General features: G+C 42.2%; 1 protein-coding gene and 1 pseudogene across 1 annotated transcript; both read left to right on the forward strand.

Annotated features, from left to right (window-relative positions):
- Positions 1-282: 282 nt before the first annotated feature.
- On the forward strand, positions 283-23,207 carry LOC125511230 (uncharacterized). The gene is made up of 25 exons (XM_048676553.2): positions 283-512; positions 615-756; positions 872-943; positions 1,654-1,755; positions 1,844-2,012; positions 2,146-2,244; positions 2,703-2,852; positions 4,176-4,215; positions 5,200-5,257; positions 6,083-6,171; positions 6,931-7,029; positions 7,106-7,221; positions 12,557-12,675; positions 13,808-13,878; positions 14,363-14,465; positions 15,532-15,671; positions 16,754-16,912; positions 16,994-17,097; positions 18,275-18,450; positions 19,269-19,458; positions 20,084-20,183; positions 21,416-21,584; positions 22,085-22,167; positions 22,240-22,316; positions 22,537-23,207. The coding sequence occupies exons 1-25, from the start codon at positions 444-446 to the stop codon at positions 22,706-22,708; spliced, it is 2,868 nt and encodes a 955-aa protein (XP_048532510.1). The 5' UTR covers positions 283-443; the 3' UTR covers positions 22,709-23,207.
- Positions 23,208-25,390: 2,183 nt separating this feature from the next.
- LOC147973567 (uncharacterized) lies at positions 25,391-26,721 on the forward strand (annotated as a pseudogene).
- Positions 26,722-27,602: the final 881 nt, after the last annotated feature.

Genomic DNA, 27,602 nt, shown 5'->3' on the forward strand with positions numbered 1-27,602 from the left:
TATTGTTTGATGTGTGAACAATTTATAATTCGTGAACATTTTCAAAATTTATGCACATTTGCTTAACTAACGGACATGTTTTATTTTTCTGTAAAATTTTAATCTTGTAATTACATATTTTTTGAAATCATTAAAAAATCAGCAGCCGGTTTCTTTTTGGAAAAACCGTCTGGTAAAACCAATAGAAAAGAAGAAAACACAAAAGGAAAGAAAATCGGAGGAGCGCTGGACGTGGGCAAGGCCCAGGACGCGAGTACTTGTGCGATGCCTTTGCGACAGATAGAGAGGCCAGCACTGGTCAGAAGAAACAGAACGCACCATCACCAAGCGCGATGAACTGACAGTAGCGAGCGACGAACCCCTGATCCGGAATCCCCAAAACCTCGCCTCCCGGTCTCCCCGACGCAGCCGCTGTCCGGCGCCGCGGCGCCCCGGCCGGCGAGATGAAGAGCCCCTTCCGGCCACGCGCCGCCCCTTTAGTATCCGCGCTCGTCCTCCTGCTGCTCGCTCTGGTAATCCGCTCTTCTGCGAACCTAGTTTTCTGGTCAGATCTGATCATTCCGCCCCCTTCCGCTCGGCTTCCTGACGCCCACTGTTTCGCCCTTCGCCCGTAGGTCCCGTCCCCGGAGGCGGCCGAGCCCACCACGCCGGGTACCCGGACGCGCAAACTCGGCCGCGACGCCGGCTCCTCGGTCTTCTCGCTCTTCAACATGAAGCCCCAGAGCAAGTTCTGGACGGAATCGGTCATGCGGACAGGTCCGGTTCCTCACTTCATTATTATTTTGTTTCTGTCCTGGCACCTGCCTGGTGTTCCTGCTTGTCTGTGGCATTATGGGGTCGGGGGTGCTTATGCGTTTCTTGATTTTTGTAGAGTTCGATGACTTGGAGGGCTCGAAGTCAAGGGACTCCATCAACATTGGGCTTCTCAACTTCACGAGAGCTGGTGGGTTCTGGTCTTGGCTCATCAATTTTCTTCAATGTCATGTCTCTGAAGCTTTGTCAGAAGCTTCTTTTTCAGTAGCTTCAGCATAGTCCCTCAGTGATACTTCTTTTAAATCAATGTTTGGATGTTATCGCCACTGTGTTATATTCTGAATTGGAATTGTAGGTTCAAAGCTTATGATAAACTTCTGCCCATGGGCTTATCGCCATTCTTTCAGCAGGAGTGCTATGACCGTTTTCGTTTATACCACTGTAACCATTAGCCAGTAACAACAATATCAGTATCTTGTAGAACTTGCTGGCTAAGATCTGCAATAAAGAACTAAGGGAATTGAAGGGAAGTTAGGGTTTGTATGTAGTTGAGAATTAATGATCAGAGCAACTGGCAGATGCAACTTCGATATGAACAAACCCGTCGTGTGTACTTTTTACAGATAGTGTTATTGCCATGTGGCCATTTTCTTGGCAACCATTTTTTTTTTTTTGGTGTTGCTTCATGGTAAGTATCATATATTGAGGGTTTGGCTTCATTTTTGTGTGGAGAGGTGATTAGAGTGATGGCAGGACTAATATATGCGCATCTGAAGCAATCGATTGCACACGAGATATGTATAGTATAGGACTTAAGATTGTGTGCTCAATTGCTTATCAGAAAACATATTTCTCTCTACAACTGTGCTTATCCCTTGCTTATTCTTCTGTTGTATTCAGGTAATGTTGCAAACTATATGAACCTGGCGGAAGTTGATTCGATATATTTTTCAATCCCTGTCAACTTCATCTTTATGGGATTTGATGGCAAAGGGGGCCATGGTAAATTATGTATATACCTAGGCAATAATACTATTCCCTTTAGCTTTTTGTTTGTACCGAGCATTAACAGTCCCTCTATTTGTTTCAGAGTTTAAGTTGGGACCTGAAGAACTAGAGCGCTGGTTTACAAAAATTGATCACATATTTGAGCATACGAGAATCCCTCCAGTTGGAGAAGTTCTTAGCCCGTTCTATAAGACTACCGTTAAGAGACTAAAGAAATATGATCTTCCTTTAGTCAGCCACGTGAATCACAAGTAATGAACCTCTACACTTAAGGCAGTTGTTCCAATTTATCATGCAATGTTTTACCCTCTTCTGTAATTAGGCCATGGTATGCTTCCATGAGTACTGATTCAACTATTCCATTTCCATTTCTTTTTGGTGTAGTTTTTCTGTGCATGCAATACATATGGGAGAAGATATCATGTCTGTCTTTGAACATGCTGTAAAAGTTCTATCACGCAGAGAAGATCTCACAGATCCCAGGTCAGATGTTCTTGAAACACATTGTTGCAGTTCTTGACATTCTGCAATTTGGTAAAGTGTTTCATATTGTGCAAGCATATACCAGAAAATGTAACTGTAGACTGACACTGCAATTTTGATTGTGCATCCCAAAGAACCTTAAGTTATGATCTCCCTCTGTTACTTGGAAATGCAATGTAGTGCTTCAAACCAATAACACATCCAAGACTTTTGTGTGTTTATTGTCCAACGAAATATGCTTTAGTGTGTGTGTGTGTGTGTGTGTAGCTATTGGTTTATAGTTTATTTCTAGTTTTCTTTGATAATTCCTTTTAGACTTGTTACAGGGTAAAACCTTCTTACCGTACAGTTACTTGGAAATCCTTTCTGATGGCCTTTACAATCACTTCTACGATGCCACCTCGCATTTCCCTCATTTTATCATTGCTTACAAATATTATTTTCTTTACTTTATACAGTGAAAGTGGGGCGGCGATTTGGCAAGTGGACAGTGATCAAATGGAGCATGTATTTTCAACACTTGTTGATCACCTTCAGATACAAGAAGCATACAACATCTTCATTCTTAACCCCAAGCCTATTGAAAAGAGTACTCAGTATGGATATCGGTGAGTTTGCAGATATTTATGTTGCATTACATTTTGTGTAGTTAACACCAACATGATTCTGATAGAAGATGCACTCATTTACATTTAATGACAATATTGTCATAAAACAAGAACATGATGTGTCATTTTTTGGTAACTTTTCATGGTATGAACCTTTTGGATTTAATTTTCTGCACTGACATTTCAATTTACATGGCCTGTCTTGAATTCCTAAAGACTTAGTTCGGGATGATGTATGGCCAGGTAGAATCTGCAAGACTAATATTCTTATTTACTAAATAATCAATGTCTAAATTGTCATGTCAGTTATTATTTACTCAAAGGGATGTAGCCAATATTTCCAGTATATATCGTCTTCGGGGTCGACCATGCCTGTCCATCATGTAAGATGGTCATTACTAAACATGGCTGAGTTGGACACTTTTGTCTGTTCAGTCACGAGCCTATATATATATATATATATATATATATATATATATATGCGAATGAGAATTTGAACACGAAAATGTGCATATTAATAAGTTTCATGCACCAAGACTTGTGAAAGGCAAGACCTGAACACACGACCTCTTGGTTCTGATACCATATTAACTTTCATGTACCAACCAGTAGAGAATTAAAAGTCTGAATTGATGGAGAAGGTTGGGTAATCCAGATATGCTTCAACACCCCCTCTCACATGTGGCTCGATAAGGCCTAAACGTGAACAGAAAGGGAGGAAATAATTTTTTATTTACAATGCGAAATTCAAGACTTGAAGCCAAGACCTCTTGGCTATGATACCATCTCAAGTTTCATGCACCAACCAGCAGCAAACTGATGAAGGAGGTTGGGCAATCTACATATAACACATATGACCTTTTCAATTCATTGATCTTCAAATATGGAACAATTGGTAATATTGTTTAGTAATTATGTAGCATGACACACATCATAGTTCTAAATTGTTTTGTTAACTCTTAACATACCCAGACCTATCTAGAAACCTATTTTTACTATATGAATCTGATTGTGCAATGTTGCCATGTATTGCACACAACCATCTCATTTCCGGAAACGCTTGGACTTGGAGCAATTGTTGTTAGATAGTGTATTGCCTTTTAGAAATTTATTTATTTCAAATAGCCTAATTCTGCTGCTAAGATGGAAAAGGTACAAACTCTACAAGTTGTCGATTTCTAGTTTCTCTGGGTAGCGTTTTGTGCATTCCTTCTCACACTGTTTCATTATTCAAGAGTAACGGTACATTTTGGCAACCAATAGCTCATCATCTAATTCTTTTCATACTCATTTATTTGTATTTTGTGCTATTTGTGTTCACAGGAAGGGCTTCTCCGAGTCTGAGATCAACTTACTGAGGGAGGTATGCTTGCATGCTTTAGCAAATTTCCTGCAAGGAATTGAGGAATATCATTGTGCTTCTATCTTGTTGAATGTTGATTTCATGAATCTTTTTGGTGTGCATATTGTTGTTCTGGCATTTTTTGTACATGAAACTATCTTCAATTGGTAGCTGTTGGCTTGGCAACAAGAAGGCATCATGGCTTTTTTCTCTTGAAGTGTGATACATTTATGCAGGACGGCTTAGTGAATGTGGCCCGTAGACATGGTCAAGGACTCTAGGTTTGGCCCATGTGGTCCAGTAACCCATAACAGATGACTCTATTGCAATAGAATAATATATGTTTCCCTAAAAAAATAGAATAGTATATGCACGGTTGCGATTAGCACAAGTGTCACTAATTGTCCCCATATAGAAGATATGATGATGAACAGTAGACAAAAGTAAAGAAAAAAGATCTGAAGTCAACTTGATTCTACTGATAAGTTGGTCCTGAAGTCATGTTCTTGTATTTGTTTGTTTTCTTAACCTCCAAGTAATATTTTCTAGAGTGTTATGAGTAGAAGCTGAACCTTAAGTAATTTTTTTGCTAGGGTTCTCTAGCCATGTTAAAAGTTGAGATGCGAAGGCTTCACAAAAGCCTATAAAACCTAACAGTTCCCATGGCAGCAGGAGTTCGGTCAATAAGGCCAGTATTTATAGATGTATAGGTGTGGAAAATATGCAGCAAGCACCTTATACAACGAGAAATTTACAATGACTATATTTGAGTATATATGTAACTCTTAACAGTTACATATGTCCCTGAGTTCTGCATATTAAGCGCTTATAATTTTTAATGTGTATGTCCTATGATTCCATGGGATTCTTATTCTATACATGGATACTGCACAACCTATGTTTAATTTAATGTGAATTTCCCTATTGATCTTGAGTGTATTCTATTCTTTAGTGAGTAAAGCTGTAATTTTTTGGAACATGACATGTTAGTGGTTATTTTTTCAGAATAAGACCCTGCAAGCTCGGATACTCCAATCTAAAAGGGACCCAAAACTCTATCTTGGTAAATATTATCTTCTCCTGTTTTATGTTATAACTTCTGATTTCTGAGTTCATGTAACATTAAAGATGAAAACACATATAGATGATAAGTAGAACTCTTCATTGACCCATATTTTAATATTTGGATCAATAAGAGATATATGCGGTGGGTGCTGACATTGCTTCCTCAGAAGTTAGTCTATGCATATGCAAAGCTGAAAAATAGGTTTCTGAATAAGGATTGTCTCCATATCGTGTTACTATGGTATACCAAAATTTTGGATTGCATGAGTTGGTTTTGATATTATTATCATAATTCTATACAACTTCCCTAGCTCATTATTTTCTTGAACAGTCATGTAATTTTCTCTGACATCCCTGTAAATAATATCCATGTTGAACTTTGTTCTGTTCTTGTCAGATACTTAGCGTATCTATGTGTAGTTTAACTTTTTAATAATTTATATTTTTATCCACATCTGCAATCAACATACCAGAGTGTGCTCGAACATCTGTTTTGAAAAGGGAAACTGGGGCAGCTGCCTTTTGTGCATTCATTTTATGCATACCACACATTTATTCAGCATTAGAAAAATCTGGTCTGGGGCCAAGGCCATGTGGACTTTATGCATACAGTCCTCCCAACTCCTCCCAACTGAGAAACATGGTGTTTCTTTTATTCAAATATTTTGTTTTGTGCAATAATTCTGCTTTGTAAAGGAAAAGTTGATATTTTCACTGTAAAACCCCTCAGAAGAGAACACTATTAGCTCACTTGTATTTTTTATTAAAATTATACGGTATGCTTTTCCGCTACTTTACCATGTAGCATCTCTGTATTAAGCAGATATAGAGAAGGGAGTCAACAAAAGGCCCTTGTATGAAAATCACCCCCTGTCATCATTTTCATGGACCACAACTGACAACGTGGATATGGTATGTTTTGTTTTGTTTCAGTCCAGCATTTCCATTTGTGCTATATTATTCGTCTTCTACTTCTACCCCAAATTTGGGTGTTGTGAGTGCTCAAACTTTTCCTTTAGAAACACCAAGTACAGCTAGATGCGCGCACTCACTCTCACACCATCACAAACACACACACGCCACCACAAACAGACACACACACAAATCGTCTACTAAAGACTAGAGCCACGGAACTTAAAGATTTGCAAAGTCACCACACGCACCTCGCTATCGACTGGAACGTCGCCTCCCACTGAAAGAATAATCCACATTAATGAAACAGCAAAGTGCCAAACTCGGGTTTTATCCCTGGTGTTCCGGGGTAACAACCATCCACTAAGCATCCAACCACTGTTTGGTTCTCGAGTGTGCTTAAGCTTTGGACCTACTGATCCATATGTGATTGTTAGTTTGTCATAGTCAGTTTATATTACCTGCCCTGTGTTTTGAGGCACTTGAACTTTTTGAGTTTAGATATTCAGTTCTTAGTCTTATGAAAGCAAAAAACTATGAAGCCAGTAGGAATCAGCACCAACTTTTTGCACTGCTAGTTTGGATCATACCTTATGTGCTTTTCAAGTACCTTGTTTAATTTCAACGTACTTGTTTTGTTGCCAAGATGTACTGTATGACTGGTGGATTATTATTGTGTGTAACCCAAGGTTACATGAAAACCAATCGTGACAATATTACGTGTAACTCAATAAAATGCCCTTTTCATGTCTTGTACAGGGTGATTGGTCAAAACAGTGCAAGGAAGCCTTAAGCGGTTTTGAACTGTTGAAGGCAGGAAAGAGTAAAGAGGACATTATTTATGACAAAGCTGTTCAGGTGCCACACTTATATCAGTGCACACAACTAAATATCTTACCATGTATATATAAGTAACGTCATGTGTTCTTGTTAGATATTACACGGTGCAAAAGATGAGCTGCATGATGTTCTAGAGAGCGCACTCATGTCCAGTGATTTGAAGGGTTTGCATGCTGAATGCCTTACAGATATATGGGTCGGCAGAAACAGGTCTGCTATGATTTTGTTTTGCTTTACTGTTGGAAAAAGTCATTATTACCCCCCTGAAATTTGACTACCAGATTAGCTATCCCACCCCTTGATTTTCTGAAACCGGAGAGAATAACTACCCTAATTTTTGCTACTGGTCGATGACATGGACTACAAAGTGGCAAATACTTGGCTAATCAGATATATTTTAATTCTTTTCAACCACATGTCTGGGAAGTTCTACTCTGCTCCGCTTCACCTTTCTCTGTTTTTCTAACCTTGAAGACCATGAGGGAGCACCTCACTGAAATATATTAAAAATAAAAATATGTTACATATGTACTGGGGGGGGGGGGGGCTCTCCCATTTTGAGGGATAAAACAAGGAGATCAAAAGAGAGTAGAGCACCAAATTGAGTTTTACAAAGGAGGTTATGAAAGGCTCTAGTCTTTCATTAGATCTATGAACCAACAGAGAGAGGTCCTCTTTGAATCTGGTCAGCCAGGATTGGTTCGAGGGCTCAGCCATGGCAAATATCTCCATAAACATAGTTTTGCCTCAGCTTTGTTTCCCTGCATGTAACAACTCTAGTCTTGATCCAGAGGCAGGCCAAGAATGGCCAAGGAAGCCCAACAATGAGCACTGAAATCACATTGGAAGAATAGGTGTTCCACGGTTTCCTGGACATTAAAATGTCTCTCGTGAAGCATGTTTCTTGTATTGAGGGTCAGCTAGCAAAAGCCAGACGAAAACTTTGAGTCTTGTTGGACACTTGGATTTCCAAATCCATTTGAAGGCCAGATCAGCATGCACTTCTCAGAAACAAGTACACATAGTATTTGCTAGCCTTGAACTGTTATGACTTGGATCTCCCTCGCTTCCTCTCTGGCTTGAATTGATAGCGGCAAATGGAAGATGTCGCCCAGATCCACAACATTCAAATGTCCGTCACCAAGGCATCCTCATTGTGAGCAAAGCAGAAGGCTCTAGGGTGTGTACCGGTGAGCACGTTCTGGGTCCATAAGTCCTTCCAAAGTAGTGTCGTTTTTCCATCTCCAATCACAACAGTCGTGACACCTTTGTAAATGTCCTGTCAGTTGCAAGACATCCAGCCACCAGAATGAACTGTATGCATCCATGTTGTGTGGACTCCTGTTGTTATAGTTGGCAAACAAGCTGCACCCACGGGACAAGTAGCCCATGAGCAGAAAGGTGGACAGACATCGTAGGATCATGAGCACTCGCCGAAAAACCACCGGCTCTCACCACGGAGGCGAAGTGGTCAAACTAGGCGCGAGGGGCTTGCTTAAGACTGTAGAGAGAGCGACGAAGATGACAGATCATGCCACCAGGAACATAATACCCAAGTGGTGGCTGCATGTAAATCCTCTCACGCAACTAACCATTAAGAAAGGCATTCTTAACATCATGCTGAGATACAGACAAATGGCGAACAGAGGCCACACCAAGCCGTGGTTATATGGGCCACATGAGCAGAAGTCCCATCGTAATCATGACCATGCTCCTGTTGAAGGCCGCGTGCCATAAGGCGAGCTTTGTAGCACTCAAGAGAACCATCGGTGCGAGCCTTGACCTTGTGGACCTACTTACAAGTGATGGGACAAACACAAAGAAGAAAAACAAGATCCCATGTGCTGGTGCACTCAAGAGCAGCAATCTCATCTGCCATTCGGGATGGACAACATCGTGATAAGAAGTCGAGGTACAATAGCGCCAGAAAAACCGTAGCGGTCAATGGCGAGGCGAGGCCGATCACGAAAACTAAGACAACACATCAGAAGTAGATGGCACATCAGTATACTCACCCACTACACGTGGATGACAAGCATAATAGCGAGGAAAAGAGGGAAGAATACGAGGAGCAACTGGCTAAATAGACTCAGGTGATGGAGACAGAGAATCTACCAGAGATGGAAGGTGCAAAAATCATGTGACAAGTGAGGAGAGGAAACCATAGGAGATGGCGGCGTCAGATCTGCAACTGTTGGATGAGTATGAGTGGGATGGTGGGGCAAAGTGAGATATGTCAGGAAAAGTGAAGAAAGAGATATCCCCACCCATTGAAAAGACACTGTATCCTAAGAAGAAACACTTGATAGACTGAGCGGTCAGTTTGGTGCACTCATGGGGGGCAAGAAGAACAAAACAAACACAACGAAATAAACGAAGCGTCGAATAATCAGGAGAATGATAAAAAAGACGCTTGAAAGGAATGCCACCCTACAAAGCAGTAGAGGGCTAAATGTTGATAAGGTAGGTGGAAGTGGAAATAGCCTCAACCCAAAAGTGAGGCGGAAGAGAGGGGCGATCTGTCAACGCACGAGCTGTCTCAAGAAGGTGGACGATGCTTGCGCTCAGCCACACCATTCTGAGCATGAGCACCAGGACAGGAATTGTGCAAGTGTACCCTGCTCAGTAAGGACACCACGCAACATCTTGGAGATATACTTGCCAGCAGAGTCAGCACGAAACACACATATAGACATAGAGAACTGAGTGTGCCATGACAGCAAATTGAGCCTCATCGCAAGAAGACATAAAATAAAGCCAAGTGTAGCGAGAGAAATCATCTATAAAAATAATATAGTATCGATGCCCCCCTTTCAAAGTGAAGGGAGCAGTGTGCCATACATCGGAATGAACTGAATCAAAAGGACGCCGAGACATTGACTCACTAGTATGATAAGGTAACTTAACCTGTGCTACAACCCTGGCACTCTAAAGAGACATTTGTTGAGACAGACCCCAAAAGACCGAGTTGATGATGCGACTGCTGGAAGGAGTCAGTAGTTGAAGCGATGGAAGCTGAGGGGCTGGCAATAGTGGTGGCAACGGAAGGAATATGATGCCAACCCCAACCAGAGCTTGTGTGCGACGATCCTGATCTGAACATCAGAAAATAGGTTCATGGTAAGTCAAGGAGCATGAGCAACATTGGGAACAAAAAAAAAGCAGTAAGAGTGCCTCAACTAGCAATAGAAAGAGGAGTACCATCAACTGCAGGAACATAAACAGGAAAATCAAGAGATCTAATGGAGGACAAGGTGGAAGAATCAAAAGACATGAAAGGAAGCCATAGAATCCAGAACCCACGGGGATGTACCTTATTGTGTAATGGTGGTAGCTCAGTGCCATAAGACAACACACATCGAAGAAGAACCTGAAGCGGCGAGTGTACGTTTTAAGTCTCACAATATCCCCCTCAGTTGAGGAGACAATTGATGATGTCAAAGAGGTGTAGTGTGCTCCATGTTGCGCATGTGGCGCTTCTTCTTGAAGCAACCAGATTCACGTGACCATCCTTGTTGCAGTAGCTGCAGTGACTACGAGAGTGACCCTTGCCACCAGAAGGAGAGGGCAAGAGTGGTGGAGCTGGAAAGAGCCAGTGCAACAAACATAGCAGGAGCTCGAGCAGCAAGCACAGAGGGAACCTCAAGTAAACCAGCACCATGTAGGTGCGTCTCAACATGAAGCACAAATGTTAGAAAGCGCCTCCATAAGAGACAGGTCACGAGCTAACAGCTAAGCATGCCGCGGCTCAAACTCCTTGCGAAGCCGAGACCAAAACTCGTAGAACTCCAGAAATCTGACCGCACAACCTGGCGACACTAGCAAGTACACAACCGACAATGCAAAGATACCAGAACTGTGTGTAGAAATCATCACCAGTGGAGTCATTCTGCTGAAGAGCATGCTTCTAGCGGACCACAGACAAGTATAGGGCATTACCAGATGCTAATGGTGCTGTCGATGATGAGTCCTTATCTCAAAGACGAGAGTAAGGCCCATAAACTCAAGAGGCAAGTTGATGTAGAAAGCTGGCACTGACACTGAGAACAACTGCGACACGAGCATCATTTTCAAACCATTGAGTGTAAGCAAACATGTCATCATGGTAAGTGTTTCTTTTCTTTGAACACTAGTAGGGTCCTGAAGGACCCAAAACCCGCGTTAATAATAATGTGGTGATGAAGGGCAGATTACATTAGAACCCAAAGGAAAACAAAAATTACAGACAAGGTCTTTGACTTTTGAGAAGAGGACCCTGCATAGAGATAGAAAAATGCAATCGGGTCCACATCATATTCTTCATAGCTTCACCATCGTCGGGGACTGTGCCACTTGGGACAGCTGGATCTCCACAACTCCACTTCCAACAACCAGATACGCCATGTACAAAGGGAAACCGCGCTCCTCCGAGCTCTACATCGCCAGACGTTTCTGTCGGTGATAAGAGTGGAGCGGGTCGGAGCAGAGGTTACACGAGAGACTCTCAACGGTGGCAAGGAGAGCTGTAGCACTTCTCTCTCTCTATTGTATCACGGTAAGTGTGAAGAGCCCTCCGATAGTAAGACCCGATGGTCATAAGCATCAATCGCACATCATCAACAACCTTTGCTGCATACTTATCAGCCTGAGAAGCATCCGTGGCAAGAGCCGGTGACGTCGGCTGGGTAGAAGACATGAGACACAGGAGGAACCGGGTGCGACAGACAGGAGACCTCGCCAAAAAGAACACCCCAGAGACAAAGGTCATGCATATGAATGCACATAAAGGCAACAAACTCGGTGTAGTTAGCACCATCAAAACTCATTGTAACTTTTTTTATAACGGAAGCAGACGAATGATCAAACTAGTCTAGTAATCAGACGAATGATCAAATCCAACACCTCGAGCGTTGGGGCAGAGGAAATAACCAGCTAGGAGGTGAACGACCAAGGGAGATAGAGTTGCATGGATGGAGGCCACCAGGAGGCGATGTAGACGTAGGCGACCGGATGAGAGGCCGATGCTGGATCCCGACAACAGATGACGCGGGCTGTGGGTGGATCGTGGGCGGGCGCTGGGGGCCGGCGGCGGCAGACAACACAGATCACGGGAGGCCGGGGGCATCACAGGATGGTGCTGATCAATGGACAGGAAAGGAGAGGCAGCATAGTCGGCCAGACGAGGAGTTGGAAGGCGGCTGCATGATAGTCGGCTCAGAGAAGATGGCGGCGACGCGAGATTGTATTGGCATGAGTTGAGCGTGCTAATTTTTCTTTTTAACCTAGGGGCTAGGACTCTAATGCCATGTTAGGAAATATGCAACTTGTATTTCCTGGGGGCCAAGGGCCAGTTATATATACATGTACAGGTGGTAACAGGCTATACATGGTAACATAAGATAACTCTTAACAGCCTGAATATAATAAATAATCATGCTTAGAAAACCTGGTTTGCAGTTCTGGGGGCAAAGCAGACATGTCATCAAAGCTCAGGGGGCAGTGTATACTCTTTCCTATACTTTTGAGGTTGGATTGGTTCCCTTCTAACTAAAATTACCTTTTCCAGGTTTGCTTTTGTTGATCTTACTGCCGGACCATTTTCCTGGGGCCCTGCTGTCGGTGGGGATGGTGTTCGTACAGAACTTACTCTGCCAAATGTGGCAAAAACTGTTGGGGCTGTCGCAGGTCAGTTTTTTTTTTTTCATTTTTCTTTGTACATATGATGTTTCATTACTACCTGTTTATGCACTTCAGAGCCTGGTTACTTATGCACTGGGTATGCATATGGCGTCACTATGTTTATTGACCTTTTCAAAAGTTATATCCCATTAGTTTCCTTAGCTGCCAGCATGTTCTTAATATTACATTACTGTTTATTGCTCTTGTTCTAAAGGCCATATATTATCTTACTAGTCGTTGCTTTACAGTTAATTATAGGAACAGTTGATCTATTAACCATGTCAGTCTGTTTATGCCTTGAACTCATTTTTGGTAAACCACCTACATAAGATGTTCTGTATTCATTTCATGACGTCGTTCCAAATTCTGTTAGCTTTATATAGAGTACACCAGTTATAATGTTGTTAGAGTTATTAACTGGTGAAAAGTCTGAACACAAGTTAAGACAGGTGTATAGTTATCGTGTTGACTGAGCTAAAGGGGAAACCATCCAGAACATATGTCTTGCTGAAATAAAGAATGTTGGCTATCATAAAAGTACGATGGATGTCATTTGTACTTGATAAGGCTAGCATTCTGGTGGTTAGTATCGGATTAGTCTCACACAGAGAGTTCAAGGAGTGAATAATATAACGCTTGAGGGCTGTCAAATGGCCGAGCAACTTGATGTGGGTGTTGTGAATCTTACTGGATTATGACCATTGCTTTATCAGCACAAATGCATGTGTCCCTGCAGGGTAAACTGTTTGAATGTTTACTGAGGGGGTTCCAGGCATTTATCGGCACAAATGGGCTATAGCTGAGGGCATTAACCTATTTGCATGGTGCGTCCTGGTCAAATTAGTGGACTGTGGGGCACAGGTGTGGTAGCGGTGGGATTAGTTTTGCCGCATAGAGTTCAAACATAGAATAAGAGCATATAATGCTTAAGGGTCGTATATTGCAACTCCGTGTTATATCTTTCGACCGAAGCAGGTATGAGAGCCCAAGCGAGCTAGTGAGTAGGCTTGTCCAGGTGGCAGACTGAGCTGTAGAGTGCATTTTCTCTAGTGTACGTCTACAATAATGTTCTGTAGCACAGGAATTTCTCACCAATTTGTTTGTTCAGCATGAAGTGATTGTAGTTGATCTAATGCAGAAATCACAGAGGAAGAGGCTGAAGAAAGTCTACAAGATACAATCAGAGAAAGGTTTTCTTCTGTTGGCGAGGTACCATCAGTATTCGTTTACATATTCTTCTATACTGCCAACTCAATCTAATATCAACTGAGACACCTTTATATTCTGATCTCCATGATGGGGCATAGTAGATTTGTAATAAAGGGTGGTGGTGCTGCTTTACAAAATTTCTTCTTGTCTTACCCCAACCACGAGAGTGAGAGGATATTAATGAAACATTAGAGGTAGGAAGAGCTCTGGCAGCATAACAGGCAAGAAGAGAGGGAGCAGAAAGATTTGGGATACTTGAAATTGTTTCCTTTACTGTGTTAAACGATACTTCTGATGCCTGAACTCTTGATAAGTCGCCTTACAGCTGGTTAATCTCTCACAGCATAATGACGCCCCAACTGCCTTTAGGGGCATGGGCTTTCTCTACTTAGCACCTTTTTTTCCTTTTCTGTTGTGTTGTCACATCTTGAAAAATGAAACCAGCTCTTGATTTGCATATGGACTGTGATTTCTTTTGGTTCAGGATTACCATGCCGTGGATATCCTATTGGCAGAAATTGATGTATATGAACTTTTTGCTTTCAAGCATTGCATGAAAAGAAGGATACAACTTGCCCTTTGCAAAGGTACTTCCGGATGCCCATAAATTTGCACCTTTGTTTTAACTATCCTACATGGTGGTAAACTTGTAGGTGATATCTGTCGTCTAAGTTGTGACTTTGTTAAGAAGCAACTTATCTGTATTGCATAGCCCAAGGGGCAAATATATATAAAAAGAAACTTTGAGTACAAGTAAGGAAATCTAAACCAGTACGATTATACAAATATATAAGGAGACTTAGGGCATGGCCATCGCTACACGATGGACAGATGCCTCAGGCCTCCACGTAGGTTCGGGTGGTCCAAAATGCCTCAAAGTGATGCTTGGAGAGAAAAACGGGTTCCTGCAGAAGAGGTTGTCTCTCCGCTGACAAAAGTTTGCTGCTGACGATGTAGGTGTACCATTGGCTCCTTTTCTCCCTCATAAACAATGGCAAAGCTAAGCTGCACCCATGCGGTCTTGGAGAAAAGCAAGAGAGAAAGATAAAAAGGTGAAGAAAACGAGGGAGAAAGGTGGGGCCAGTGAGGAGGTTGTAGCATTGGATGAGATTATTTCACACGGTTGTTTCAGTGCTCTTTATCTACGTGGATGTCTGGGGCTAACGCTTCCTGTAGCCTCCACTGTACATGCCCTTAGACCAATACTAATACTCCTTAACACACTTACACCGCTGTTTCGTATTACTTGTTTATTTATTCGTTTTGGTCCAGGAGCTCACACCAGGGATTAAGTATTTACCCGTACTCCAACCCCTAACCCACCCAAAAAAGCATGAACATCATGTTTTCGTATGGATTGTGAAAGCTACTAAGTAACTGGTATTTCTTTTCCTTCAAAAATGTTATGATATAGCTGGACTAGAAGCTTCAGGCAAGCTAGCACAGCTACTCCTCCCTGACATCCATGCATATGTTTAAGATAATGAAAATATCAAAATATTAGTTCTAATAAATTTGCCCTGTTTATTCCCTGGTTTCCTGGAAAAATGGTCGAGTTGTCAGAAGCGTTCGTAAATTACATTTTTGAGTCTTATCCTGTTCATAATATTACTTTATCAGAAACATAATTACCACCTTCATTTTTCTGCTCAGAACTCGATCAGAGAATGCACGAGCTGAAAAATGAACTGGAGGGCTACCATAGTGGAGATTCTGAAGAAATTAATAAGAAGAAAGCTCTTGATGCCCTGAAGAGGATGGAAAAATGGAACTTGTTTAAAGATACCTCTGAGGTTAGCTTGGTCCAACTACTTATACCATTGTAGCAGAGAGCATGCAGTTTTGCCACTTTTTAAGCACACATTTACTCATGTAGTCATGTACATGGGGGACTGGACAATTGGAGATACAGTTCTTGTATGTCATCATCTTATTATCTTTAGAAGAATCAAGCTAACCAAACATTCAATTGGTGCTCCGTCTGAACCATCGTGTACCATATGATAGGCTTAACAAAAGAAGACGTGTTGCTACCAAATGGTGACCCTACACTATTTGGTACCATTCATAGAAGTTACTCCATTTAACTCTGTATTGCTTTGTCCCAGTTATTTTTATTTTAGTAACAAGTGCCAGTGGTTAGATGGATGCAGAAGTACTGACACTCATTACTTAAATAAATAGCTGGTACATAACAATACGGAGTCACATGGATAACTTCTATGGTTGCTACCAAATAATGTAGGGTACCACCTGCAGTTGCTTGTATTAATCAGTTGACAGGTTGCCATCAAGTAACAGAAAGTGTTGCTAATCACAACATGGTAGAGCCTAGGAAGTAACAGTATAGATGCCAACATTATAAAGTTTGTAGCAAGTAGTTAACTCTCTAGTGTGGTACATCCCAACTGCATATAACTGGTAGCTGAGAAATAATCAGATGGGTCTTGTTTTGTTCCATTTTTTCATTGGCCCATCGTATATAACACGATAATACAAATAAAATGCAAGTAAGATGCTATATTAGTTTGATACAATCATCTAAAGATTATAAAATAATTATGTACAACATCACATGTTCAGTCTTGCACCTTGCATGTCAGAACGAAAAACAGAAATTGGACGGATGGTTTTGTAAGAAGGAAGTATGATGAGATTTGGCCATGCATTACAGTTCACACAGGAACCGGAAGGAAGGCAGAGAGTAAGACATGCACAATAACAAAAAGCAGGATGAAGAATTACACTAAAATTGTGTTTTAATATGAACTCATCTTTCTGCTAATATCAACACACTTACCTAGTGTTAATCATTCTTTTAATAACAATGTTTTTACAGGTATTCTAATAGCAGAATTCCATCTTGTAATTCCAGGAACATCATAGTTACACAGTGGCTCGTGATTCATTTCTTGCACACCTGGGGTCAACATTATGGGGCTCTATGAGGCATGTAATTGCTCCATCTGTTTCTCACAGAGCATACCATTACTATGAGAAGCTATCATTTCAGTTGTACTTCGTCACACAAGAGGTAGCTATTATATATTTTTTTGCCTATTTTTCTGTATCAATAAAGTTACTCACCCCCTGCATTGTCCTTTTTCTTTTGCAGAAAGCCAGGAACATAAAGCAGTTGCCCATTAATGTAAAATCCATCAGAGATGGCCTTATTTCTTTGTTGTTACCATCTCAGAAGTCAATGTTTACCCAACACATGTACGTGTACTTCATTTTCTCAATCTTGGTTTATAGCCCTATTACTTGCCCTTTGTCCATCAGCAAGAGCAAAAAGAAGTGCTTCGTTAGCTACTAATATGGAATGATAAACTTACTACAGGGTTTAAAACTAATCAAGATAGAACCTGTATGTGAAATTCATGTGCATCTACTTGTGATCTGACTCTGCATGTGAAATCCATGTACTTCTTTCTCTTATGCTAACTCATGCATGAGACTTTCAACTGGGATGGATGAATCTGCAACTTATGAAAATTTAGTCCCCCCCACCCCCCTAAAAATCATTGTAATGAACTTGTAATAGTGGCTAAAATTTTCATTTGTGTCTCATGTGGGCAAGAACATGGGTGGGGCTTTTGTTTATGTGTGCTGTACAAAATTGTTGGTGTAGTCTGTTCTGTCAATCCTTCATAGTATTTACAAATTTGTCTTGAATGTCTGCTAATTATTTTTTGCTACCTCTAACCATGCAAGGATTCACGCGGATAGATACAATTATCTGATGCAGCATTCTGTTACTTAACAACTGACTGTTAGTCATGATTAGTGTTCACACAGTATCTGTCGTTGCTTGTTAACATGATGGTGTTGTAATCCATGAATAGAAGTTATATTGGCAGCAATACAATAACAAGTAGATCAGGAGTATTTCCTTTCACACAGCAGATTAGGAGTACCTAATTGAACTGGTTTATGTGTGGATGGATTAACAATACTGACAACTAAACCTACCCACCTAGGACGTTTTCAGCGGAAGGCAGACATGAGATAAGTAGTAGTGGACCAGCACATCAATGTGCCTGGCACAGCAAGGAATATGGTCCTAGTTATCTATATACTGACTCGTGTTCAATATTTACAACTGAACCAGCATGGGTTAGATGCGAGACATATGGATGCTGGGTCAAACTAGGTGCCCCGGATAGCGAGGTCACTGGCGCCCGAGAGCCAAATGAGTTTTCGCTTATAAGGAATATAAATTCAGGAAAATCCAGAAAGTGTTGTGTGCCTTGTGTGCTTCTTACAGTTATCTTGACATCCTCACAAACTATGTTGAGTGTAGTTCACAAAGACTAAACTACCTATGTGGATATTACCTATATTGACAATTGTTTCCCCACTCTTACGAGATTGAATTCTGCATGTTGATGTTCAGGCTGTCATTGTCAGAGGAACCAGCATTGATGATGGCATTTTCTATGGCTCGCCGTGCAGCCGCGGTTCCACTTCTATTGGTCAATGGTACCTATAGGTCCACAGTCCGTACATACCTGGATTCTGCCATTCTCCAGCACCAGTTACAGAAGTTAAGTGAGCAAACTTCACTTAAAGGTATAGATTTGTTATATTTTGCTTCTCATAATCCCGGGCACTTAATGCTGTTTAGCCTGAAGAATGCCATTCGGTTAAGGTAGTGTTTGCATAGTTCATGCTGTTCTGTTGACCATTCACACGCATGCATGTGTTTTAGTTGTCAGATTGAAGTCTGGTCTTGCATATGATGATGAACATGAGTAAAGAACATCATGCATGGATTGATGCGAGGATTGTGTGCTATACTGCTATTGATCTTATGAGGCTAAAGTTGATGAATCTGTTTTTGCAATGCTAAACACCATTCTCTTTATCTGTTGTTTTGGACAACCAGATATCCAACACACACCTTTGTTTATTCCGTTTCTAGTTATGTATTTGCAAAATTTATTAATCATATAGTGATACAAATTAGTTTTTTCAGTTGAAAAAAATGTTTGGATGCCATTTTTTGTGGCAACAAAACATTTGCACGGAAAAGGGCTTAAAAGATCCAGAAAAAAATAACTTGAAAGCATAGAATCTTCCTCTGGATTTTGTTGTATGCTATGATAAACACAAAAGTCCTAATGTACCACAAGAACATTTCCATGTATTGTCTTGCTTGTAACTTTCTGGATTATGTTGTAGCCATACTGATACCATAACTGTGTGGTGTTTAGGTCAACGTGTATTCAAGAACTGATGTACTATCATCTCTGGGATTTGTTCATAGAGAAATGGAGCAAGTCTTTACTATGTTGAATTGCATTTGTATTAGTCATGACCTCCTAGGCCACCATCACATGCTACAGTATGATGGATTATTATAAACTATGTTTTGCTTCTATACACAGGAGAACATACAAATCACAGGTCAACATTGGAGGTTCCAGTATTCTGGTTCATACATAGTGAACCCCTATTACTGGATAAACATTACCAAGCTAAGGCTCTTTCAAACATGGTCGTCGTGGTTCAGTCAGATGTCGATTCTTGGGAAAGCCACATACAATGCAATGGGAGGTCAATCTTATGGGATCTGAGGTATGATTGGTAGTATTATTCATTAGTTTTATGGGAACATTGGTGTTAACCTCGCGAGCTACCATTCTAGAACATTGGTGTTGCTGGCTGGTTCCATTTGCAATATATAATATCCTAGCCTTATTTTCATTTACCAAAGCTTAAACATTCCATTTTTCTAAAAGGTGGCGGGTAAACATATGTTAACTTCCTATTTAAATTTGAATTCTGATTCATTGACTAAAGTCATTTGAATAGATATAATTGGACCAATTTTTTCTCATGAAGCCAAATGGTTGCTGCATTTAGGGTGTGCTTGATTTGAGACCACAGATGGGACTGTACCATCATTTTTAATTCATTATTTTACACATAATTTGTTTCACCTGCCATATGAGTTGGGCAAAAAACTATGTGGCAGCTAACTTTTCTTTGGCATACAATAGCCGTTTTGTTTGTGATCTCATGTCGACTTTCTAACACAGTGAACTCCCTTATTTCATCAGTCATAAGAACAAGCGCATAACTTGACACACATTGTACCCATGCTAATACCGTCTTCTTTCTCATTTTGAGTTTGGGTTCACGTACATGTTCGCCATTATAGTCAACTGCATTAATGGTACTAATAACTCATTGTAAACAGGAAACCAGTTAAGGCGGCTATTGCTGCATCTGCTGAGTATGTATCTGGTTTACTTCCTATGCATCTGGCTTATAGCTCAGCTCATGAAACTGCATCAGAGGTTTGTTTTGCCTTTCATGTCTATCAGTTTAATTCTTTGTTGACTAATGTGTAACATATATCTCTCCTGCCTAAACCTAACATATATTGGGAGAAAGACAATACCTAAACCTAGGCTCTGATACCATGCAAGGAAGTATGCAACTTCTATTTCCACGAGGCCGTAGGCTGAGTGTGGAAAATATGCAGAAACCCCTTGTGCAATTGGGTTATTTTTTAGATATAGATGTTAAGTATGTACAAATGTAATAACAATATCCTAGTAACATGATGTCAATATAATCCCATGATTCTCTTGCTATGATCCACATACATGTACAGGTGTAGAAAATATGCAGATACCCCTTATATAGTTACTCCCTCCGTCCCATAATATAAGAGCATTTTTTACACTAGTGTAGTGTCAAAAACGCTCTTATAATATGGGACGGAGGGAGTATATGATAGGGTTATTACACAACTAATGCATGAAAAGTATGTACAGCTCTAACACCAATATCGTAGCAACATGCTGTCTTCACAATCCCATGATTGTCTTGCTATGACATGCAATTCCAGTATTCGACGCAAACAAACCATTGTGCATGTTGGCTTAACTTGATGTTCGATCCAGAATGTATTACCTTCCTGTTGTACTCCCTCTGTAAAGAAATATAAGATCGTTTAGATCACTATGTAAACGATCTTATATTTCTTTACAGAGGGAGTACATGTGACACTTGCTATCAATTTTCATCAGTTGTAGTGTTTAATTCCATTGGAGCTACTTGTAGGCTTTACACCCACCAAACCACATGCATGAAAAGGGAATAGATATGTTGCATAAAATTTTTATTAACAGTTTTCATCTATGCCAGATATTGCTGAAATACTTCTGATATGATTAACTTATATTTGCCAAGATAAAACTTGAAAAGTTACTGCTAAATGTCATAGGTAAGGAAAATTTTGTGGCATTTACCACCTTTCTAGGTCGATAAATATTTACTTTGCCTGATAAATATTTACATTTCCATTTTTTTGTTACTTAGTTGTGTCGAATTGTCCATCATTGCTTGTTGACAACTTCTATATTCTCCTCCATTGCAGCTTTATATCTTGTATGTGACCTAATACACATTGTTGTTAGCATTCCTTCATGATTTTATTTTGCCCCTTTTAATACCTGCTTGCGTGTGTACTTTTCGAGCCCCTTCCTTTTCTCATACCTTCTTATTTGTCTGATGTTTCTAGGACTGGACATGGTCTGTGGGTTGTAATCCCTTATCTATTAGTTCTAAAGGTTGGCGACTTTCAGAATTTCAGCAAGATGTGATCGCTCGGAACTATATTATTACTGGAGTGGAGGAATCCATACGAGTAGTCAATTCAGCAATTCAACGATTGATAACAGAGAGGACATGTATCCTAATAATCGTCTTGTTATTCAATTTCTTGAAAATTAGCGGCGAGTAATACTTTTTATGCTTGCTTTGAACTTAACTAGTTGGAGGCTTGGAACAGAACTACTATGAACTTCACACAAGTGATTCATAGTTGGGGCACATGCTCTCAGTTGAAAAAAAAACACATGCACATTTGAAAATTTGTGAGAAAAATATCATGATGCACACTGCAGAAATTTTGCGCAAAATATCTTCTTTGTACACTAACCAACATCCATATGTTATTCATTTTTTTGCCACCACACACTTTTTTTTGCACAATTTACATCCATGCTAGCCAATTGATAGTCCAACTTGTACTATAGTGGATGTTTTTGGCTTCAAACCTAGCCAAAAACGCTGTAACAGGGATGTTTGCACTTTATTCAATTATGTTTTTCTATTAACCTTAACAAAGCTTACCCCAACTTGCTTGGGACAAAAAAGGCTTTGTTGTTGTAACCTTAACAATCTGCAGCTGAACAAGGCTTTAAAATTTTCAAGACCAAGGAGAGCGTGATGGTTGAAAAATACAATTCCGTTGTTAACATGTGGAGAAGGGTAAGTTGTTGTCAGATAGGCCTCTTTTACCTATGTTATTTTTGGTATAGGGGGCTAATGTTTTGTCTGTAGGTTGCCTTTATGTCTAGAGGGTTGCGGTATGGTGATGCGGTAAAGCTCATGTCGTCGCTCGAGGAGGCTTCTAATGGGTCAGTAGTCCTTGAGCTTTCACACTTTATTTACGTCTTGTCCGATTCGTTTTGTTATGTGAAGTAGAATTTGTTAATGTGCATTTGTGAATATTTATTTGTAAACATCAGAATATTAAGCTCAAGTTGTTTTTTTTGTCTTATTAAATGGAGTCGTGTTCCCAACTGGAATGATCTGGTACATGCCTGGTATTCTGATGTGCTGTTTTTTCCCTGTCAGATTTTCTCATGCTGTGAACTCAACCATCTCAAATCTACACCCTGCAAAATGTGCTCGTCAAAGGAAAATTGACGTACAGCTAGACATGACAACCATCCCTGCTTTTATAGTTGTTTTTGGGTTGCTTTGGTTTCTTTTGCGACCAAGGAGGCCGAAGCCCAAGATCAACTGAGCACAGTAATTTTCAACTTGGGTATACAGTTTGACATGATCCTTGTAAATGCTTGCACCATGGGTGATATCTTCTGTGGAGGTCTAAAAAGGCGACAGGACAGACTCAAGCAACGCCTAGATGCAGCACACAGGGGTTCGACCCTGAGTCACACCCTCTTTATTTAGATGACAAGGGGGCTTGCGGGCCCATCATTTTAGAAGAGCTGACACAGAAAGGGTGTAAACATGCACTGGACGGTGCATAACTTTTTGGGCTCTATTTTCTTGCATGGTTAACTGAATCCATCTTACCAAAACCTGAACTGGGGTTCATCTTACCCTCGAGTCCTTGAACATGATACCTATGTGCACTGCCTGTCGATTTTCTTTGATAAAGTTTACCGGGGAAAAGTATCTTGTCACAGTCGGTATGCATGTATTATTTCATCCCCTTTTATTGGTCCCTGATATTGCAGAATGTATTCACTGTCAAGAAAATCATGCTCCGTTGCTGCTTCCCCCTTTGTTCGGCCTGATCGTACGATGTACATGCTCTGTAGTTCATTTCCCATTTGTCTGAGGTGACCACCTGTGGTTCGTCAGGCCATATAGCTCGGTGTTCTTATGAAGAGACTCAGATTGTGTATGAAGCACCCTTGGATAACTGAGCATCTTTCTGAAGTTGGCTAGGGCGTGTTGGCAGCCTGGTCTACAAGTTCCTCGCCGGAATTGTATGATGAGTACAATATACTTATGGAGCATGTATTTGGCTTTAGGGTTTTGTTTATTTACTATTGGTGAAATGTCTTACCATGTGATCATTGATACTCCCTCCGTTCCTTTTTATAAGACGCTTTAGACAGCTGATTTTGAATTGCTATGGGGGTTGTCTGAACTTCCTAAAACAGTCTTAAAAGTGAACAGAGGTATTATCGTTTTGCTATTTTATGACTAGTAATATACGCCCCCCCCCGCCCCCCCCCCCCCCCCCCCCAACCCCCAACTCACACACACACACACACACCCAATCTACCAGTGTGGCTTTGAGGTAGAAAAACAGTGATGTGGTTTGTTGCGGCAGAGGTCTTAGTCCATGCATAGGGCTGGGTGCTCACCTCTACTCTACCAGTAGTACGCAGCACAGATGGCCCTCAGCCCTTTTCACTACATGTGCGCTTTCCCATGGTGTCGCTGCCAGTGCATGTTGGTCTCTGCCGAAAGGGACGCTGGGTAATCTGGGCGCACCACATTGATGAGGGGTAGTTGATCCTATGACTAGTTCCTCGCACATATGATCTGTTTCCCTTCGCCAACTCCGGCCAGGCATTCGCCTGACTAGATGCATGTACCCTGTCACCTATGAATAAACTTTTTGAAGCTTACTTGAGTCTTATATTTTTTGCTTATTGAAAAAACCACCCCAAATCTATACCATGACCATGTTCCGCGGGTAAAAAATCATTTTAAATTATCTTGGCAAAAAACTCAATAGCCCCTTTTAATTCCCCAAAACCATGTTGTAACTAAAAGTACAAAAAAAAACAATTAACATTATTTTTGAGGTATAGCCGAGGTTAGAAAATGTGAAACCAAAATTGGAAATATATATATAAATTAGCCAAATCAAAAAAAAAGATCAATGCCTTGATAAAAAATCATCCAAAATTATCACATAATTCTCGGGTGTGCATCTTTCCCTCTTCTATCTATTTGACATCTAGAACATACTACCAATTTTGAGCTAAACATCGAAAGCTCATCTGTTGAAAAACATTTGGCATGTGAGGTTTAGCTCAATTCCTTCCCTCGCCTAGCCTTGCAGCATCCCTATCTCTCCTCTTATCACAAGTGGGCCCACGGCTCTTCCTCTTCGTGCTAATGGGTCCAAGGACCCACAAGTCAGCCTCTGGCGTAACTCTATTCTTCACTCCTTTCCCCCTCTAGCCCACATTTGGCGCAAAAGCAACTGACCAACCTATACTTGCACCATGGCAAACCCTGCTTCACCGCCCCGCACCCCTTCCATCCCCTCACACTCTCTCCGTCCTGGCGCTGACCAACTAACAGCACGTGCCACCCCGAGTGGCCCGTGCACCTCGTGTTGAGCTTCGGCGCCATGTATGCCTCCCCTCTCCATCACACCTTCAAAACTACCGCCGCCACCAGTTTCACCCTGTCCCCTTGCCATTTTCTCCACCTGTTGTCCATCACCTCATCAACGTGTGCGCCCCGCCTAAGTGGACCTTGTTAATCTTAAAGCTTCACGACTATATTCTTCAATATTTGCTGCTTGAGCACGTGCATGTGCTAGTGTTGTACACTGTGATAATTGTTAACCTACAGTTAATTAGAATATTTATTCACACTTGCTAAACATGAGGTACCTGAATTTTTGTGTGGCGTCAATCACTTTTCTGTGAAACACGAGACCGAAGGTGGGAACGGCGTGAGAAGCACTAGCCACGACGAGGCCGAGCTGTGTACGAGCGCGGGTGCCAGCGATGGCTGGCGGGATCGAGTTCGAAACTAACACGGGAGGGGGGGGGGGGGGGGTTCCAGGGTTGTTCATCGGGGTATGGCTGGAGGGATGATCGAGGGAGGCGGCCACCACGACGATGGGATGAGGTCAAGGGAAGGGTGGGGCGGCGAGGCAACGCGTGGCAGCGCCCATCGCCCAAAGGGGGTGGTGGTAGGCGGTCAGGGCTGGGTAGGCTGCAGGGGAAGGAGGAAGAACATGAACGGTAGAAGATGATTGAAGGAGATCTGTCCGCTCATTCCTAATCCAATGGCTGCGAGTAAAAGTGTCTGGTGCCATTCTGTTAAGGTAAATGGTGAATTGACAGTCCCAACTTCATTCTCTCTTGTACTGTGAGAACTCCCGACCGACCTGAAAATTGGAAAGAACTACTCGACGAAATCAATGGGGAGTCAAACATGCAAAGCCCTCTCATGGAATGGCGGATCACGCTAACCCCAGCCCGGCCCGAGAATCCGCGGTTCCAAAGTCTGCCGCCGAAATGCAAAATCCCGCGACGCACGCCGTCTGCCATTATAACTGCGCACACCAATTCCTTCCCATCTCTTGCCTCCGTGATCAACGCCGTGACCATATATGTACCCTCACAGCTCCTGCCTCCCATCCAACGCATCACCCACGTAGCCTCCTTCCATCAGCACTTCCAGCTCACCGACCAAGATGCCGCCGGCCGGCGCCCACCGCGCCATGCCGGAGGGCGCGACGGCGCTGGAGATCCCCACAGACCGCCCGGCCTTCGTCACCCGTGTGTACTTCGACGGCCCTCCGGCCGCCACCGCCGTCCGCCTGGCCTTTCCGCCGCGCACGGAGCGCCCGGAGTCGATCAAGGTGTACATGAAGAACTTCAAGCGCGAGCGCGACCCCGAGGCGCTCTACCACGCGCGGCGCTTCGCGCACGCGTACATCACGCCGCCGGAGGCCCCCTGCCGCGCCGACCCGGGGCCCTTCATCCGCCGCGCCTTCCGCACCCTGGCGCTCGACCTGCCCCAGAACTTCGAGCTCCTCCCGGTCCCGGCCACCTGCCATGGCGACATGGCGGTGCGCTTCCGCGCGCCCGACCACCGGGAGGCGGCCATGCGCCGGCAGCCGTTCGTGCTGGACGGGGTCACCGTGAGGCTCGTGCGCGAGGCGGAGACGCCCAACGTCCGGCGGGTCTCCAACGACTACCTCGTCCACGCGGCGCTGCATGCGCGCCTACCCCGTCGAGCAGCGCACGGAGGAGATGGTCAGGGACAACTGCAGCCAGTTCGGGTTCGTGCGCGAGATCGACCCGGCCTGCTTCGCGGCGCCCGACCTCTCCACCGTCCGCGTCGTCCTCCAGAACGAGCACCCTCGTGAGGTTCCCCACGAGCTCCGGATCCTCTACGATGATGGCTTCACCAGCGTCGTCCCAGTCGATCGAGATCGTCGGAGTTTGGCACCGCTCACACTCATGCGATGTCAATGGGCAGTACGTGCCTCTTGAATTGATGGATTTCAAGCTCAAACAAATTTGAGCTAATGTTTAGAGTTAATTTCACCTTCTATCCCCTATTTTGTCATTTTTAGATGGATTTCCATTCATGTTACACAATTTAACTAAACTTACGCCACATTTTATCGTGTCTTTAATTTTTGTGCATGCATGTTCTGTCATGCTAGTCCACCTGCCATTGCACACGTAGCATGCCATGTCGATGGATTTGCTTCCATATGGATATGAGTAATAAGTACTCCCTCCGTTTCAAAATAGATGACTCAACTTCATAAATCGCTACTTTTTCCACTAGAGCGAATAGCATTCTTCGAAACAGGCACAGGACACTAGAGCGAATAGCATTCTTCGAAACAGGCACAGGACACTAGAGCGAATAGCATTCTTCGAAACAGGCACGCACAGGACTTGAAGCAGAATCAGAGAGTGATCCCTTTCCAACAGACTGTTTGTATTAACTTTAGTACAAAGTTAGTATAAAGTTGGGTCATCTATTTTGAAATGGATGAAGTAGTATACAATCAAATTGGTTGTGTGCATGAAATCATCATGTTTTGTATTCGCTTGATGCTACATTTTAAGTTAATAAAAACGCTTTTTATAAAAAATGTGTACGATCAATGTTCACAACAAATATTACTGGAGCATTTTATAATGTTAGTGTATGTGAAAATGAACAATCTGATGAGAAAGAGACGCTACCCGTACAACCCACACATGGCTTGAAATGGAAACACACTGCTGCTTGGACGACATTGTAGGGTGTAAGGGCATCTCCAACGCATTTCTCTCTGCAAATGTCCGTAGACACGTCCAGACATTAAGTGTGTATAATAACTTTGTCATAAGCCAAACTTTATAAACTTTAACTAAATTTATAAAAAATATTGGGACCCCAATAGC

The sequence above is a fragment of the Triticum urartu genome, chromosome 5A, assembly GCF_056163025.1.
Source record: "Triticum urartu cultivar PI428250 chromosome 5A, HENAU_Tu73, whole genome shotgun sequence".
Classification (NCBI taxonomy): domain Eukaryota; kingdom Viridiplantae; phylum Streptophyta; class Magnoliopsida; order Poales; family Poaceae; genus Triticum; species Triticum urartu.